Here is a 19,809-nt window from a genome sequence, read left to right on the forward strand (position 1 = left end):
GTGACATTTCTAACATCTTCCCAGTCTGGCACACAATCTAACGTCTCCCCACTCACCATCCACTGCTGCAATAAGGGTGGTGACAGACGCTCTTTATGCTGGAGAGGTATGGGCACATTGGCTTTGGCAGGATAACAGGTATTTTCATTGTGCAGGGTGCCAGCAACAGCACACATGTGGCTTTGCAGGCATGACATCTAAATGCAGAGATGTACTGCAACCACTCCTTGATTGTGCATTTGGTGTGCAGACATGCTCAGCTCATCATGCAGATGAATGTCTGGTATCCTCGCAGGAATCATGATGTCTTTATTGTGTGCCAGACTGCTGTTCCCTCAGTATTTGAGCCACCACATCAAAGCAGAGGATGACTCATGATTATGTTGTTCAATCAACCACACCTAGCCAGCATGCATATCACGAGAGCCATGCTGCCACATGAAACATTATTGAGCAGACCATTGGGCTGCTGAGGCAAAGGTTCTGCTGTGTGGACCACACTGAAGGAACCCAGCAACACTCACCAGACTGTGTGTCATGATTGTCATGGCCCTGCTGAATGCTGCATAAACTCACCACAAGGACCATGAGGACATGGTCCCTGTCACAGGGATTTGGTGAGCACCTCAGCAGGAGAGGCAACTTTCCCTTTCTGGCTGGGCTGTTTGTGATCGCCTCATCTGACTGTGGTACCTGTGAACAGAACCCCAATCCCCATTCTGCAATAGTCGCACACTTTACCTTCCCTCTGACACTGACCATCATAGTGTCTTCTTGGCCACAATACTGAAATTAAAGCCACCACAAAACAAACATTTTCGAACCAACTTTATAAAACAAACCATCCAATATTCCACACAAAGGCTAACTAATCACTCCTGTGCATTCCCTTAGTTCCTGCCTTGCAGTACCTTTGCTTGTCCTACTGCTGCTGCACAGTGCCACCCCAGTGGCTGCAGCATGGCTGATGGAGGATGTTAACTTTCAGTGGGGAAGACTGTAGACGGACTTGCAGAACGACCTTAAGTGGCTTTGGGTCTGGAAGGCCCAACTTAGGACTGCACCACCTTGGTATGGGTGGCAGCAGTCTGAGCTGACAAGAAAGCAACACCAAGAGCACTGGTGGAGTAGCAGTTGTGGGAGAGTGAATCTTGTCATCCTGAAAGAGGACATCAGATTCATGCTCAATGGAACCACTGCCATGCCCCAGGGCAGCACCTCAGCAACCCTGGTAATGTGCTGGAGGACAGATTGCTGGACTGCTGTGAGACCCTGCAAACCCATTTGATCACTGGTATCCTCAGCCATGACAGCAGCAAGCTACACTTGCATGGTAACAAGCTGAGCTTTCGTGACCTCAGTCTGAGCTTCCATTGCAGCACTCAGACCTCCATAGTTTTGCTTGCATTGCAACGTAAGTTATGACTTCTTCATTGGGCATTGCACCATGGTTACGTCTGCAAGTGTCTTCATGGAGTTGGCCACCACTTCCATGATGGAAAGGATAGGCTCCAAACTCTGTGCAAAACTCTGTGCAAAGTGTTACCGGATTCCTCCGGGCTTTCTGGCAGGCCTGCCAATGTACAAAGCTTTTTATTGTGTATACCCATCAGTCGTTTTTTTCGGTACTCTATCCAATTGAAGTCCTCTGCAGCAGAACTTATGTGCAACCTCACCCTGGGGCGAACTGGCAATTGCATAACCCTCTCCCCCTGGCCTGGCTGCAGGGAATCTGTGCACAGTGACTCACCATGTTCAGTTCCAGCCTCAATGATATCTTCAAAGGAAAGTGCAGTACCAATGTTTGAGCTGTGAGAAGAAGTAAAAGTGTTTCATCATCATTCATCTTGTGCTCCTCTTTGACTTAATGTTGCTATGGCACTGTTTGGCCAGGTAGCAGTTCTTGAGCTCCTGAAAGGGCAAAGGCACAATGGTAGGGTTGTGGTGAGGGAACAGGAGGAAAGCAAAAGGTTCATGCTTACACCATTTGCAGTTTGTAAATCAGAAGAAATTGTGGAATGAGGGGAAAGTGGGATGTGAAAAGATGATTAGGTAGGAACAGGTCATCATCTTCTATGGTTTCAACCCTGCCACTAGTCTTTGCCTCATTTGTGGTCAGATTATCTCTCTGGGGTGAGGTCATGCAGCAGTGCCTGCCCCCTGCTGATAAGGTGTTGCTGTCTGCCATTAAGTATCACCGTATCCTGACAGAGAGGGGGACATGTGTTATTGAGTGTGGTGCAATGTGTTTGGCTGTTTTGCCTGTCTTAGTTGAATAGCTGACTGTGCAAGCTAAAAGATGTGTGTGTGCAGCTTACAACAGTGTGAAGTGTGTGAGGATGAGGTAAGGCTATGAATGTTAAGTATGAGTTGTGCTTGATTGAAAGTTTTGATAGGTTGTCGAAGGCGGTGTGGTGAATTGAACAGTTTGTGAGGTTCATGGTTCAATTTGTGATCTAATTCAGATAAGCTATTTTCTCTTGGCTAAGTTAAAATGTTTATGACTAAGTTTAAAAATAAGCAGTACCTAAAAGCAGGAGACATTATGTAGCAATGATGTTTACAGTCTTATGAAAGAATACCTCTGCACCCAAAACTGTTATATTCTTAAAGAGAAACCTGCCTATGGCCATACAATTCAGCATAAACTTGATCTTATCTGATTTCTAAAAATAAACAGCGGAAGAAGGCCTTTTGTTTAGCAAAATTAATAACCTGAATTTTTCCCATATGTTCCCTTTGCCTGTAAGAAGTGTGGTTGTTTAGATACATTTAATGCAACAATGTGCTTCGTGAAAAATGTCATGCGAAACATATTTTTAGCCAATAGTAATTTACCTGCTACTTGGTTTTTCACAGTTTTTCTGGTGTTCAGTGCTGCTAATGAACTATAGTTTTTACAAAGCTTTCAGACTTAGTTGACTATAAACATATTTTTTGATGAAGTAGCTGATTAAATAATATATTAACTTATCCTTTTATATGTAATAATATGTACATGTAAATTTCTTGTCTTTGTAAACTCTTTTTAGCACAGATTCTTAATGCATGACTAAAGAAATTAAACTCTTGACTGTATGAACACCTTTATCATTTCCCTATTTTTCTCAGGCCAACGTTACCATTGTACGATCCCATGGCAGTTTAGGCCGTGTTCGCCTGTGGTATCAGACATATAATGGGACTGCACTGGGTGGCATGGATTTCACCTCTAAGTCTGGACAATTGTTATTTGAATCAAGAGAACAGATACAATGGATCCCAATTGAAATTCTCGATGACAATATTCCTGAAGGCCCTGAACATTTCTTCATCAGCATTCTTAAAGTAGAGCTTCTATCAGACAGGCAAGTAATCAAGTGACACTATTGAGTAATGTTATAACTGTGAAATTTGCTTTGAATGCCAGATGAAAATGTTGGGGCAGACTTGTAATTCTATTACCCACTTAACACCTCTGAGAAAATGCCATTTTAAACAGTGAAAGTAGTTTAAGGGAATGTTTACATTTATAGCATATACCCAGTAGCAGGTATATTTGCACTCCCTGCACTGGATCAGTGTAAAAGAGTAATTTCTCTTAAACCTGAAATTTTTTCCCGTTTCCAGGACAGTCAAAATGCCAATGCAAAATTCTGGACTCTATTCTTTAGCCTTTCAGTGGAGCCAATAGGGACAAGTAGCATGCTCTTAAAGAAAAGCTAAGAGAGCAGTGCTTTAAGGTTGTGAGTTTTTGCTTGAACACTATCTTATACCCTTTTCAGTGGGTGGATTGCATTAAGTTTAATTAATCTACCATTTTTAAAAATGTTCATGTTACCAATGTACAACTCATGTTCATGCCAAACAGAAGGTTGTTTTGCAAAAGGCCATCCTTGCTTTTTCATGTATATTTTCATGATTTTTGGTTTCCTCTCTGGGTCAAGCGGGTGAATATAGATGGAGAATGAATGTTGTTTTTTGTATTACCTGATGAAGAGTTATGGGGATGTTGAGACTATCATGGGAGATAATCACAGTGATATACAAATGCTGATCCACATTTCAGGACTGTCTCAGTCACTGTTTCTCCTGTAATTGTAAAGACCATAGCGACCATTCACACTGCAGGTGTTTTCTTAGGAAGCTATAAGAAATTGGAGTTGTATTGTTGAGTGTAGAATAACAATCTTCATTTAGGAGGTGAGCCATATATTTTCGAGTGTTGACAGCTTCTTTTATCTCACAGATAGCATGAAGAAATGGTCAATTACAATGGTCAAGGCTTTTGTTAGAATTCTGAATGCAGTGGACTGTACCCATATAGAAAAACATACTTTTGGAAGGCACTTCATAGAATCAGTTGAATTGGTTTCTATTTTAAATTCTTCGCGCTCTTCCAGAATTTTCAAATGACACAACTTTAGCATTGTTTCCTCACCAGAAGTCAGCTCCTTCTCGGTCTGAGGTCCTCCTGCAGTTTATTTTCTCTAGCTTAGAGGTTGACATCGTTATGATATTCCCTGGTGTCAAGCCAGTGGTGTTTCTTTGGAAGCAATTGCACTGAACTACATCGGAATCTCTTTAAGGCTTCTCTGTGCAATCATTGATTCAGGAAATTATTGCCATTACAAAATTTAAAGCCCTTCTTGAATTTGCCTCCTCAAAGGTCAAGCTTAAGAATCTAAGAAATAGGAGCAGAAGTAGACTATATATGGCTCCTTGAGCCTGCTTCACCATTCAATATCACCATGGCTAATCTTCAGCCTCAACTCCACTTTCCCGCCCAACTCTCTAGGACTGAAATGAAGAGAAAAGTATAAATGATCACCTTATCCTGAGACAGTGCCCCTGTGGTTCTTTAGTTCTGTGGAAGGCTTCTTCTTTCCTTATGTTAGAACTAACTGATGGTTGTTTTGTTTCTAGGTTGTGGTTAATTGCTTGGCCACTTTTACATTAAACAAAATGTGTGATAATGTGGCTTCAGTCTAGGTAGTTTTAACAGCAAGATTTATATTTTATGGTTATACAGGAGTATTTTTCCATCCTTTCTGAATGTTGAAAATTGATCTGATGATTCAGGAATAACACTTAATTTACATTTGCTCCATTTTGTCATCCTCTACAGGCCATTATAATTTAGTATTCACACAAAAATATGATTATAAAAAATAATTGATCTTTCTCTTACACAAGGTTGTGACTGAAAGAATAAATTATATTACCTTTTCATGTATATTTTTGTGAGTTTTGGTTTCCTCGCTGGGTCAAATGGATGAATTTAGCTTCAGTGCAAAGAATACAAGTTTATTCAGGGTACTTGGTCATACCAGTCTCATGCTGAACAACTTTGTGGCATAAATGGTAAAGTTTTGACCTGAGGATTATGTTAGTGAATATGAGCTTTGTATATAGCTGAGCCTAAACAAACATTGGCTTCACGTTTTGGTCAACATATGCTGAATTTAGCTAAGTTTGAATAATTATTTCTCATTTTGCAGAAGAATGTTGGATTATGCCATAATTCTCAATGCTTAGCTTCCTAAATTTCAGGAGTTTTTTTTCATTGGAACACTGGAACTCTCAGAAGCAGTCTGTATTTTATCATGGTGAACAGCTGGATTGAATTCATAATAGTTAATGATCTAGTCCAAAAGTTTATGGTAATTATATTATTAATAATAAGAACATTTAATTCCCCTTACTGCCTTTTATACCTTAAAAAGCCAGGTAGTGGAGGATAGAATTGGGACCAATCTTTACATTCTTTTATAGGCATTTATTTACAGAGATACACCTTACAAACATGCACCTCCTAACTTATATCACAGTTTCAATCTCTTTCTATTTATAGGGGGACAAATTAATCCTCAATTAATGCCTGCCACCTGCATACAATTAAATATATTTAATATACTGTCATCTGTCATCTTCACTTAGCACAAGTCTTTACCCGGATTATGTATTGCCGACAATTCCAAATCTCTAATTAGTGTCATCCCGTGACCATTTGATGATGCAGTGGGGGTAATTTTAACAAGTCCATGGTGTTGGTGGCCGAAGCTCACCAGTTAGACTGGTTAAAATTATCTCTTAAATTTGTCTAAGCCAAACCATACAGCTCTTCTCTACAGAGCCAGCCAAAAATTGCCAATCTGCTCAAGGGCAGGTGATCTCAAATATCAGTTGAAGCAGTGGGCTCAATCTCTAAGCTCCTATTTGTACACTACATGGTACACAGTTAGCCTTGACCATTGACTTTTCTTTAGTAATAATTCTTTTACATTTATTACACTATTAAGAATTTGTTAAATTGATAAGTACCCTAAAAACAGCCTATAGGCAGAATTTTATGACAGCGGGATTTTACGTTCCCACTGAAGTCAATGGGGATTATAATGGCTCGTCGCATTTTACGGCCCTGTCCCCACCGAAACGGGGCTGTAGAATTCCGCCCTGTATATCTGATTCAACTGTACAAATATTTCTATTTTAATAAACCAAGGTTAATATATTGATCCACAAATACATTTTTCAGCAGTGATCACTGAAGAGTATTAAAGGGCTGAATTTTAAGCCTCAACACCAGGGGCGGGATGGTAGACAGGGAAGAGTGCAAAATTGGATGTCATGGCAGCATGAAACCTGAGGGCCATGTGGAATGTTTTAACACCCTATGTCCATCAGAGGTCCCCCAAAGGTATTACCCCTGCCCCGTGATTCCCCTCCCCACCTGTCCTGTCAATCTTGGCCCGCTCCCCTAGCCCTGGCGAGATCCCAGCCATTGCTCCTAGTGTCTCTGCTGGGACAAGAGAACTGTTGGTCCACATCTCCGAAAGGAGTGGAAGTCCTACCTCAAGCCAATTAGAGGTCCAACAGCTGTTAAATGGCTGCAGGATGAGCCTAATTCAGCCCTAAGGATGGGAATGTTGGCTGATATGGCTTACGATTACTTGCTCCTGTGAAACACAATAATATTTCCATTCGACATACTCATTAATTGGATTCAACTGGTCATGTCATAGTCAATCAATTTCAAATTGGACAGGAACAGTGTCCCTCAAATCTTCACTTAGGTGGCCTTCAAGACATTGACAAATGTCCTTGCAGACAAATACAAACCATATTGTTGATACAAACACAAAAAATGCTGGAAACTTAGCAGGACTGGCAGCATCTGCATAGAGAGAAACAGAGTTAACATTTCGGGTCTGTATGACTCTTCTTCGGAGCTGTTGCTCACACTTTCTTTATCTTCCAATCTTCTCTTGTTCTCCAGCCTCCCTCTGTCCTACCTTTAAATACTTAATTTGTGTTTTTATTATTGAATTGACATATAATCATCAATTCTAATCTTTTTTTCTCTTCAAAAAAAGTTCAAATGCTTTCCATGCCTCATTTCTTCCTACTGGCCCTCAGCTTCCAATTAGCCTTTCATTGACTCAAAGCTAAGTTTTTGAAGAAAGCCTCATCTTTTCTTCTGGGTACTAGAGGTATAGGTGTACAATTGGCCATTTCGGTGAGAAAATTAAACATTTAATTGAAACGTATGTCCTACGGAGTAGTGGAGCTTGATAATTCGTGCACTCCTCCCATCCCGTTCATAACATAAGGATGAAAATATCCTGTGTTTTCTTGTTTACATCTGACACGTAATAAATTGGAAACTTTATTATCCTTCTATATTTCACCAGTTTTCACGATTTTACTGTTGGAGATCACGGCCTACAACCAGATCAACCTCCTCTGTTGGGTAACATCTCATCCGTTAGGATAGTAATACAAACAAATGACAATGCAGAGGGTGTTATAGAAATTGATCCAAAATTCCTCAGTATAGAAGGTAAGTTTTTTTTCCCCTCTCAATGAAATATCAATTAGGGTGAATGAATATAACCCTGATTCTGCAATCCTGAGGAGAACTCTGCTGACAAGGATTGTGACTAAGAGAAACATGGCTATAATTTTACCACAGACAATGTTTATCAGGAGGGCCACTATTTTTCATGTATTTGGTGTGTAATGACATATGAGGTGGAGAAATAACAATGGTGATGTAATCAATTGAGGATGATGGATAGGGCAGAATTTTCCCATTGGTGTGCGCGGGTGGGACCCGCACGCCAATGCGTAACATGACGTGCGGTGACGTCAGGCGAGTGTCCCGACCTCACCGTGCGCCATTGCGATATTTTGTTAGGCTGGCGCACGATAATATCAGAGGTGCGCCCACCATTAATTAACGGGCCACTTAAGGCCCATGAGGCGCCAATTGACAGCAATTTTGTGACGCCCGTGCGATCTTTGGGTCGTCGCACGGGCGCAACGGGCAAGCGGGCAGGAGACATTTGTATAAACCTCATCTATAGGTGGGATAAGAGGGCTCAGTGGGGTCGTGAGTGTGCTCAGTCAAATATTTAATTTGCAAAGTTACTGATACTTGCCTGTGTGAGCTGCAATACTTCAAAACGCATACCAGCTGCTTGGACTGGACTCACAACCTTCAGGTCAGCACTCTGCAGTGAAGAGTCGTTTTTGGGCCTGCAGGTTTCAGGAAGCCTTCCCTTAGCATGGGAATGGGTGTTGAACTCTCCACTGGAGGCACCTCCTCTGAGGAGGCAGGGAGAGCGAGAAGGGGGAGGAGGCCAAGAGTGCACATTTAGCCTCCAGGGGAGCCATCTTTGAGAGGAGAGGCACAGGCACAAGGGGTGCAAGGCCAAGAGGTAGTCCAAGGCGGAAGGGGCCGCAGAAGACGCTACTATCCTGCTGCTAGGGTATACAGGCGGCGAAGCAGCTACCTCAATATGTCTGAGGTGCAGTGCCAAAGGAGGCTCCGTCTCTCAAGGGAGACAGTCAACATCTGTCAGATGATTGGGCCTGAGATCTCCGTGAACTGTGTGGGTGGACACCTCATGTCAGTGGCTTTAAAGGTCACAGCTGCCCCCAACTTCTATGCCTCTGGCTCCTTCCAGGGGTTGGTGGGTGATCTTTGCGGTGCCTCCCAATCAGCTGTCCGCACTTGTGTCAGGCAGGTTACAAACGCTCTGTTCAGGCGTGCATTGATTTTCATCCACTACCGTTGGGACCAGGCAAGCCAGACAGAGTGAGCCAGAGGCTTCACAGAGATTGCTGGCTTCCCCCGCGTCCCAGGTGCTATAGGCTGCACATATGTGGCCACCAAGGCACCAGCAGGTGAGCCCGGTGCCTTCGTCAACAGGAAGGGCTTCCACTCCATGAACGTGCAGATAGTGTGTGATCACAGGATGCAGATTCTACAAGTCTGTGCATGGCACCCAGGCAGCTCCCACGATGCCTACACCCTCAGACACTCCCAGGTGCCGGAGCTCTTCAGTGCTCCAGCCTGGCTGGATGGATGGCTGCTGGGTGATGAGGCTATCCCCTCAGAAGATGGCTCATGATGCCTCTCCGCCATCCAAGAACAGAAGCTGAGCAGCGGTACAATAGGAGCCACGCCTCCACAAGGGCTGTGGTGGAGAGAACCATCGGTCTTCTCAAAATGCGCTTCCAATGCCTGGACCATTCAGCGGGCGCAATCTAGTATCCCCCAACTCGTGTGCCGCTGATAGTGGTTGCCTGCTGCGCTTTCCACAATCTTGCACTGGAAAGGGGGGATGCTGTGGACGAAGGAGATGTAGACGCAGTGGCTGAGGCTGCACACGATGAGTCCAGCAGTGAGTCTGAGGATGAGCACGCACAGGGAAATGCTGAGGGGGTAGACGCTGACCCGGGCATACTCCAGGGAGGCAGGGACACCTGGGAGTCTTTAATCCAACGAACCTTCAGTTAGCACACCACATATGGACCTCCAACACACGCCAGGGCTGCAGGGTCTATACTCAAAACCTGAGTGCAAAACCTCCCTGGCTAAGAACATTAACTAAGGGCCTTGTCAATAAAGCTGAATGTCCCACAAATCACTCATAACATTATTGGTAACCATCCACCTGCAGAAGAAAAGAGGCACTCTCAGCCATGGTGACATGTCTGAATTTAATGGTATAACAAAAGGAACTGAAGAGAACAAAATCACAAAGGTGTTCAACATCACACCAACTCATAAAGACCTCATTGCAGGCCAACACAAAAGCACCAATGATAAACCTGGGGTGTGCCTAAGGTGCCTTATGCTTACACTTTCGGGCGCTACGTCTTGGTGCTACCCCCTTGTTGGGACTGGCATCTGAGACACCCTGCTCACTCTGCTGTCCTGTTGGCCTCGATGACCTAGGCTGAGCCTGTGCTGGCCCTGCCTGGGAGGGAGCTGCCAGTTCCACAGCTGACATCTCCCCAGTTGTCGCAGCCTCATCGGATGTAACGGTTACTGGGAGAGGGGTGGATGAGCTGCCGCCCTCATCCAGAGCGCCCTGAGAGGAGCCTGCAGAGACGACAGGCAGCTGCTGCACTGATGTGAGGTCGCTTCGGACCTCCCTGCTCTGGAGGGATGGGCACCGAGCTGGGAAACTTGGTGTCCAGACCATCTCCCACACTGGCACTGACCAGCTGAGGTCAATGCCGATGTGAGGGCTTGCCAGTCCGAGCGCATCCCCAGGAAACCCTGACGGGTCTCCTGGAGGAGCCTCTCCGCGAGAGTCGCCACTCTCCATGGAGGAAGCATGGCGCTCGGCCATGAGACTCATTGCATCGGCGATGGTCCGCGTAGATTCCTCCACCACGGACATCAAGCCAAACATAGCCTCATGTATCTCCACCAGATGCTCCCATGCACCCGGCCGCATTTCCTGCATTTGTTGCATCGCAGACGACTCCAGAGGCACATCATCAGGCACCGACTGAGCATGTGCCTGGTCCCCTGCAGTCCTCCAGCTGCTGGCACCACGGGCATTCTCTGCCTCTGCCAGCTCCTCCAGCGACTGTGAATTGCCCTCATCACTGTGCTCCGGGACACTAGCCAATCTAATTCCCACTGAGGTGCTAGTATCTGCACTGGTGCCTGCCTGGTGTGGCGCTGGTGAGTCCAAGACTTCAGGGCCCTCAGGTAGAGCGAGGGGGCCCCTGCTGCTCCTCCTCCTGGCCCTGCTCCGCTGATGCTGAAAGGAAGAACAAAGACTAAGTTAACGTGGAGACAATGTCAATGTGCACCCCTGTCCCCCAGGTCATTATGCGCTCATCCTTCCATGAGCAATGGTCAAGCTATGTTGCAAACTTTAATCACTGAACATTCAGCACTGCCATGGCTGTTGGGAGAACAATGGTGACCTCACTGCTGGGCAAACATACCTTCCCGTGGCACCCCAGCCTCACTGACACCAGTGGACCTGGGCGCAAGATGCCTCTCCAGATCTAGGGCCTCCTGCTCAAACCAGCTAAGCATCGCCACCTCGGCTGGCCCTGCACCAGTCCTCACCTGTTCGGCGGCATTATGTGTATTCTTCTCCTGAAAAGGAGAGAAGGACATTGATTTCTGTTACTTGCACCTGGTTTCTCTTTGCGGCCGGTCCACCCCAACCAGAGTGGGACATTACAGGGCTCCAGTGTCTCCTCACCCCGCTGCTGCCAAACACCCACACAAAGATGTTAGGCCTGTCCCCACCACCCCCCCCCCACCCTTTTGGCCAAATGCTGCCTACATCACATTTGGTACCACACAGTCTAACCTTTCATAGCAAGGAGGTGCAAGCATGTGGAGCGCAGAGGGCAGCTTATCAATCGGTGCCAACGCCACCTTGAAGCTCCCTTCCCAGCATGTCATCACCCTGACTTTGACATGTCCTGGAGTTCCGGCAATGCGCCTAGGTGCAGCTCCTCCAGGTTGCCCCCAAAACAGTAATGTGGGCCTCAGTGTACCACATGCTGCGAGTGCAGAACCCAGCTCTTCACCGCACTCTCAGGGTGACCTCGGCATGGGCAATATCTGCTGGCCCACCCAGCAAAGGACACATGCCAATGATTCAATGAGTCATTACACTCAGACTTGGAGGTGGTGGGAGGGTGGGGGGGTGGGGGGGGGGGGTGCCAGGGGGGAAGCCTACCTGCTGGGTTAAGTGACCAATGCCAACAAGGTACTCACCCTTCCCGAACGCGAGAGGTCATTAAAGCGCTTGCGGCACTGGATCGACGTGTGTCGCACCACATCGTGGGAGCTCACTATCTCCGCCACCTCCTCCCAGGCATGTTTGGTCATGTGGAGGGGCATCCTGCTCCTGACCTGGGGTACGAATGCCTCTCGCCGTGCTGCCACCTCCTCGAGGAGGGCAGCAAGGCAATCGTCTAAAAAACGAGGGGCACAGTGCCCCCCTGCCCTACCCTCCTGCCTGGCCTGCTCACCAGTAGTGCTCTAGGGAGCCCTTCCAGTAGCCATGATTCATAGCCTTGGTCCCGGCGGTCACTGCAGCCCCACCGCCGCCCACCCACTCCCGCTGTCCTCGGGAGCCGCAATTCACGCTGGGTGGACCTTAATTGGTCCGCCCGTGTAAAATGGTGGCGCGGACCCAATTGCAGGCGGCGATCGGGTCAGCGCCCACCCACGCCTGCTCCTGCTCTGCATACACACCAGCCAGAAAATTCTGCCCATAAATCACAGTTGACTGTGAGTTTAAAAATATCGTCAAGTATTGTATAATTGATTATTCAAAGCAGTCTCTACATATTTGATTCTTTGTTTGAGCCTAGCAATGTACAAAAATGTTCAATGTTTTTAGTGAATATTATCTAATACAGACGAAAACGAATGAAGAAAAAGCAAAGACATCTATTTGATTATAACTATACATAATTGGAATAAATTGTTAATTCCATATTGCTAATAAGCAAAAATATAACACAAATCTTTAAGGGGTACTAGTTACAATTTGGTAGAGTGACTGCATAGAATGTATTTTAGTGACCAGAAAGATTAACAGTTATCAATCCTCCATTTGATTGCTCAGTTGAGGAGGACATTGGGATACTTGGAATTCCTTTGATAAGAAAGTGGGGAACATATGGATTTGTCACAGCAGAGTTTACCTCTCGAGCTATCACAGCAGCTCCCAATGGAGATGACTACATTCTTCCTAACAGTACAGTCATATTCTACCATGGACAAAATCAGAGCTTTATCAATGTAACCATTATTGATGACACTGAAAGGTAAGGAAAATTATTTGCTAAAATATCAAAAGGTTAGTGTTTGAAACTAAGCTTGCCACCAGAGTAACCATGTATTAAACTGACTCCTCCTGTATGCTCATTAGATCCCTAAAACCAAATTCGACAGAACGTACTACTGAAGAAAATATTTCATAAAAAACATGTGAACAACACAAGGTCATATGCTCCCTATTTAGAGCTTAGGCACAAAGTGTTGCACCAGACTCGATTCCATAGGTTTAGCATTCACCAATCTAAGGTTGAATTTAATAGCACCTTGGGGATAAGATGGCAGGCCCGGGTGGGGGCAGGCAGTAAAATTGGGCACCGTGCCACTGGATACATTCCCCGCACCTACTCACCTGCACCCACTGCAGATTTGAGAGCAATGGGGGAAATGTCAGTATGCCTACTCACCCCTAGGTTTGTTGAGGCCCTTGTGGCCAATTGATGGCTACTTAAGAGCGTCCTCCTGCCGTCCCTGGAATTTTGCCAGCGACAAGAGGCATTGGTATGAGAGTGGGATGTGTGCAGGTGTACACCAGAGCCGTGTCCAGCCCACTCAGTGAAAGCTGGTGGGCTTCTTTTTCGGACACCCCTGCCCACTCCCCAACCCCCAGTGTCAATCGGAGCTCCCCCCCGCAAACCAAGATGTTCTCCCACCCTGCGTTTCCCCTGCCTCCTGCTGTCTACCCCAGCTCCCACCTCCCTACTCTTCTTACCGGGGCCTGCTGGCCTAGCCCCAGTGAGACTCAGACTTACCTTGAAGTTTGGCTCTGTTGCAGCACAATTCCCTCCAGGACTCGCTGTAGTCTCAGCAGTAGGCACTGCTCCCAGTGGCATTGCTGGGACGTAAGAGCTGCCAACTATTTGATTGGCTGAGTACTCTCTGAGGTGGGACTTGCTTCCCGACGTAGTTTGTAGTCCCATCTTAAACCAAGTAATGGTTCGACAGCCATTAATTGGCTGCAGGGTGAGCCGGCCAAGTGGGGGCAAGCTTGCCCTCGTCTTTTAAGCCGGGGGGTGGTAGGGGTGGGGTGGTGGAGGGATCTCACCTCTCAGCGTAAAATTCAGCCCTTAAAGCATGGTTCCTCTAAGCCATCTCTCTCAATAGGGCACATATTCTACACTTCAGCTGCTTCTGAAATTAAAACCTAGAGCTCTGTCAATGGGCAGAAATCATTATGAGCTGGCTTTGGCTGAAGTTTCTGCCGCCAGTGCATACTTAAAAAAAAATCATATTCCACTTGGAAAATTGCAATGATACATTAGAAAGCAAGGTGATTTTTAAAGATCTTTTTGCTATGTTGCTTAATTGAAAGAAGCAAATCGCACTTATGAATTACCTTTCATGTTCTGGATATCCTGAGCAATTTACAGCCAAAGCATTTTTGAAGCCTAGTCACTCATTGTAGTCAATATGCACATAACGTGGTCTAACAAACAGCAATGAGATGAATGACTACTTATTGTGTTTTGTTCAGGGACAAACATTGGCCACAATACTGGGAGAACTTATTGCTCTTCGTCAAAAAAACAGTAGATCCTTTACAGACGGGATCCTGATTTAACATTTTATCCAAAAAATGTCAGCCTAGATTTATGTACTTAAATTCTGGAATGGAGCTTAAATACACAATCTCGGACCTAGAAGCAATAATGTTATTATATATATATATAATATAATACAATATAATACACATATGATATATAATAATTCAACCTGACACTTAACTGGAAGCAGTATTTTGCAAACAATTTATACTCCATGATGATAGGTGGTCCTAAGCGACTTGATTGTCTGCTACAGTATCCATAATGTTAATAAAATACTACATGTACAGCAAGACCTGGAAAACATTCAGGCTTGGGCCGATAAGTGGCAAGTAACACTTGTGCCACACAAGTGCCAGGCAATGACCATCTCCAACAAGAGAGAATCTGACCATCTACCCTGGACATTAATTGGCATTACTATTGCTGAATCCCCGACTATCAACACCCTTGGGGTTACCATTGACCAGAAACTGAACTGGACCAACCATAAAAAATACTGTGGCAGGTACAGGTCAGAGGCTTGGAGTTCTGTGGTGAGTAACTCACCACCTGACTCCCCAAAGCTTGTCGACCATCTATAAGGCACAAGTCAGGAATGTGATGGAATACGCTGCACTTCCCTGGATGAGTGCGTCTCAGGAGACATTAATGTAATAGTAATGCCGCTGGGCTAATAATCCAGAGACCCAGGTTAATGCTCTGGAGACATGGGTTAAATTCAATCATGGAAGCTGGTGGAATTTGAATTCAAATTTAAATTAATAAAACCCTGGAATTGAATGCAATTCTCAGTAATAGTGACCATGAAACTATCATCAATTGTCGTAAAAAGCCATTTGGTTCACTAATGTGATTTAGGGAAAGAAATCTGCCATTCTTACCTGGTCTGGCCTGCAAGTGACTCCAAACCCACAGCAATAGGGTTGACTCTTAAATACCCTCTGAAATTATCTAGCAAGTCACTCACTTCAAGGGTATTTAGGGATGGGCAACAAATACTGACCTTGCCAGCGATGCTCACATCCCATGAAACATTTAAAAAAAACAACACTCGAAGCTTGACGCCTGCCAGGACAAAATAACTTGCTTGATCGGCACCCATCCAAACCTTAACCATTCACTTCCTCCCACCACTGACACACAGTGGCAGCAGTGTGTACCATCTACAAGATGCACTGCAGCCACTTACCAAGGTTCCTTCGACAGCATATTCTAAACCTACAATCTCTGCCGCCTAGAAGGGCAAGGGCAGCTGATGCATGAGAACACCATCACCTGCCATGCACCATCCTGCCTTGGAACTATCTCGCCGTTCCTTCACTGTTGCTGGATCAAAATCCTGGAACTCCCTCCCTAACAGCACTGTGGGTGTACCTGCACTACATGGACTGCAGCGGTTCAAGAAAGCAGCTCACCACCACCTTTTCAAGGGCAATTAGGTATGGGCAATAAATGCTGGCCTAGCCAGCAATGTCCACATCCTGTGAATGAATGAAAAAAAGAAAAAGGTATTGGAAATTGCTCGAACCACTCAATGACATAAGAAAGCATTAAATAGATGGTCGATGAATCTAAACATTGTAAATTCTTTGTTTTTTTTTAATCGCGAACAGCAAATCTGAACTTTTTCTAACAGATATGTGGATAATCTACTGTTTAATCATTTGTGCAATGTTTAAATTTACTGTACAGTTTTAAAGTGGAAGCCAGGTTGACATTTGTAGTTTATTTCCCTGCAGCGAACTTGATGAGGAGTTCGAGATTCAATTGACAGCAGCAACGAGAGGAGCTGTACTTGGAACACAACTTACCACCAGAGTAACCATCCATAAAAGTGACTCCATTGGTGGGATCATTCGATTCCTAAACCTGACCCATCTCATCATCCCTAATCCCAATACAACACAGATGTTAACACTGATGCTGGAAAGGACAGGAGGATTTACTGGCGATGTGCATGTAGGTTTCAGCTTATCTCTATCAAATATATTCTTCATGGATGATTAGTGTTCTGATCCCAGAGTGAAATCTGGCTTGATAGATCCTAACTTTTTTTAGAAAGGTGGAGGTAAGTCATGGAGCAAATTCACAGGAGTCTGCTAATGAACTTTTAATAAAAAGTATAAAATATTTTTTAAACAAGAAACCTGAACTATATTTCACCAGGCAAAAAGGCCGGAAAGATCACAATACAAGAAGATGATTCAAATTCCCACTATTCCTTTTACCCCAGCAATATCTTTACAGACACACAAATCAGTGAATAGTTACCACTAGCTTGACACAGAGGCTTCTCGCTTGGGACTGGCACAGTTGCAAACGGTTTTCTTCTAGTGAATTCCTAAGCATTTACTTGATGCTTCTCACCCAACTCAAATCTCTCCTTGAAATACCCCAAAACCCCACTGTAAACTCACTGTTTCTTCAACTGCAGATCTTCCATAGAATCTCTGCTAAACTGATTACTGAGTCCTATAACTGATTATTCAGTTAATTACTGTGCCAATAGCCTTGTAGTTTTACTTCTCAGAGAGCTTAAACCCCATCTTCTCTCTCTCTCTGACACACACACTGAACTCCTCTCTCACTCCTGTCTTTTCTGTGTCCCTGGATCACTTTTGCTAGGCAACATTAAAGCTTTTCTACTTTGTGTTTTGTTTCCAAAATCACTGAACTTTTAACCCCTTTTAACCCACCTCTTAGGGGTTGTAAGACCTCATTAAAAATGTATGTATACAAACATACCCGAAAGACCTGAAACCTTTCAGTCACAAGACGATCCAGACACCAAAGTTCATAAACAAAACCTAAATGAAATTGAAACCAATTTAACCTTTCTTAACACAAAAATATAGATATATAAATTCAACTTAAAATCATACATTTTTCATTACACTACTTATTGTGTTTCATTGGGTAGAATTTTCCCTCCGTCGAGGGGGGAGGTTTAAGAGCGGGTGCGTGGAGATGTGCCTCTGATCGGCGCCCCCAATCAGGGGCACGTCACCATTTTACGTGGACAGGCCAATTAAGGCCCGCCCAGCGTGACGTTCTCCAGGAGGCGCTATGCGCTCCCTGTGTGGGCGGGTGTAGATTCCCTGAGCTGAGAGCGTGCTCTTTCGCGCATGCATACGAAAGAGCGCGCTCATCTCCCTGAGGCTAAGTGCTGCCTCAGGGAGATCGGCTCCACAATAAAAAATCTGAAAAATAGGGAGAAAGTTTTTTCCTGACATGTCCCCTCACACTGTCACATGAGTTGGGACATGTCCATAACTTTTACATACTCTTTAATTATATGTAAAATCTACACAAAACCTCATCCCGCCCATGGATGAGGTTTCATGCTTTTTCTAATGCCTACCAGGGCTCCTGGCCAGCCCGCCAACGGTTGGCAGGCTGGTCCATTAATTAGTTTAATGACTCTGTCATTGGCCTCAATTGTCCATTGACAGGTCGGCGGGCGCCTACCTGAAAATTTAAATTGAGCAGAGTGACGCCGGGAGTTCCGCCCGACATCATCCCGTGTCATTTTAGGCCCCACACCCCGTTCGCCGACCGCGAAATCCTGGCCATTGAGTAATGAATGTTGGCGACGACACTGGGAGATTTCTTTATCCCTCAAATAAAAACCATAGGATTTTTTTACAGACAGTGTCCTGATTAACAAGATCAGACCATAAATTACTATAAAGCTGCAAATTTCTTTGAAATATTAAAGGTTAATGATCAATGTTGTGAAACTGTTGTGATAGTCTATAGGCATTAGAATGTATTCTGGCCTCTTTAGCATTCCAGATTTTAATCATTCCCCCATTTGTGGCCATGCCTTTAACTGTCAAAGGCTTAAGCTATGTAATTTTGCTCCCTAAACCTTTCTGCATCTTTATTTCCCTTTCCTTAGCCTTTAAGTTTCTCCTTAAGGCCATGCTCTTGTCCTCTGCCCTAATATTTACCTTTGTGACTCTGTGTCATAATTCGTTTGATGACATTCCAATGAAGTGTTTTGAGAAATTTTACTTGGTACTATGTAAGAGCAAATTGTTGTTGTATAGTCATGACTCAGTTTGACCTATACGTGAATCTGGTCCCACACCATGTACTTGACTTGTAATAGACTCAGAGCAACTAGGGATGGGCAATAAATATGGCCTTGCTAGTGTAACCGTATCCCAAGAATAATTAAAATATACCTTGAACAATTAAATATAAAACCAGAAGTGCAATTTTTATTTTGTGCCATGACTTGGCTTTCAGCTCCATTGAGAATACTGCATGCACTTCTGGTCCCCTCACAGGTAGGGGATATCAAGTTCATGGAAAAAAAGTTTTATTAAATGAATAATATTTTTGTCACAATTCATAAACATGTCCCAGCTCATGTGACTCTGTCACATGACGGGACACGTCTAAATAATTTTTACCTTTATTTAAATATTTCAATATGAACTTAATCTCTCTGAGGCAGCTCCGTGCCTCAGGAAGATTTCTGTGCTCTTTTGCGCGCACGAAAGAGCGCAGGCCCTGACTCGCTCTCCTCCCCCGGCCTGCACAGGTAGTGCTCCCAGCCGTGCGTCACGCTGGGCGGGCCTTAATTGGCCCGTCCACTTAAAATGGCGGCGTGCAGCCGATCGTTGGTGGCGATTGGCTCCGCACCCGCTCGGGCCCGCTCCTGACCAGTCCGCCTGACAGGCAGAAAATTCTGCCCCTAGTTTCTGATAGATTTTTGTTAAGGGTTAATATGAATGGTGAGGTTGAGTGAAGTTAAAAGGCAGAGAAGCCATAAATAAGCATGGGAATTAGAACAGTTTGAGATTAAAATTTAGGAAAATCATCATGGATGAGGCATCTTCTAGTGCAAAGGAAAGAGACTTAATCCAAACCATTTTCAGTAAGATAGTTGCAGTTTTCTATGCATAACTTCAAGGCAAATTAGGCTGATCTGCACCAAAGTCAAGGTACTTTTATGAAACAATGGTCATTTATTTATTCAACCGGTGAAGAGCTTCATCCCTTATTGGAAATTTGGCTGATTGTAGAGCATGATTTCTTTGATCATTTACATCTATGGTTGGAAAATTATACTTCAAAAATTCAAAAATGTGCTTCCGACAGGTGAGCCCCATCCCCACACCACCGCCCCCTCCGTTCCCCACCACCCGCCCC

At 44.7% G+C, this 19,809-nt stretch overlaps 1 protein-coding gene across 1 annotated transcript in view; it reads left to right on the top strand.

Annotated features, from left to right (window-relative positions):
- adgrv1 (adhesion G protein-coupled receptor V1) overlaps positions 1-19,809 on the top strand; it is a 735,500-nt gene that overhangs the window by 347,387 nt on the left and 368,304 nt on the right. The window contains exons 61-64 of the mRNA XM_078557559.1: positions 3,112-3,347; positions 7,674-7,822; positions 12,888-13,089; positions 16,386-16,605. Coding sequence (XP_078413685.1) covers positions 3,112-3,347; positions 7,674-7,822; positions 12,888-13,089; positions 16,386-16,605 — 807 coding nt within the window. The remainder of the gene's footprint in view (positions 1-3,111; positions 3,348-7,673; positions 7,823-12,887; positions 13,090-16,385; positions 16,606-19,809) is intronic.

The sequence above is a fragment of the Cetorhinus maximus genome, chromosome 2 (genome assembly GCF_964194155.1).
Source record: "Cetorhinus maximus chromosome 2, sCetMax3.hap1.1, whole genome shotgun sequence".
NCBI classification, from domain to species: domain Eukaryota; kingdom Metazoa; phylum Chordata; class Chondrichthyes; order Lamniformes; family Cetorhinidae; genus Cetorhinus; species Cetorhinus maximus.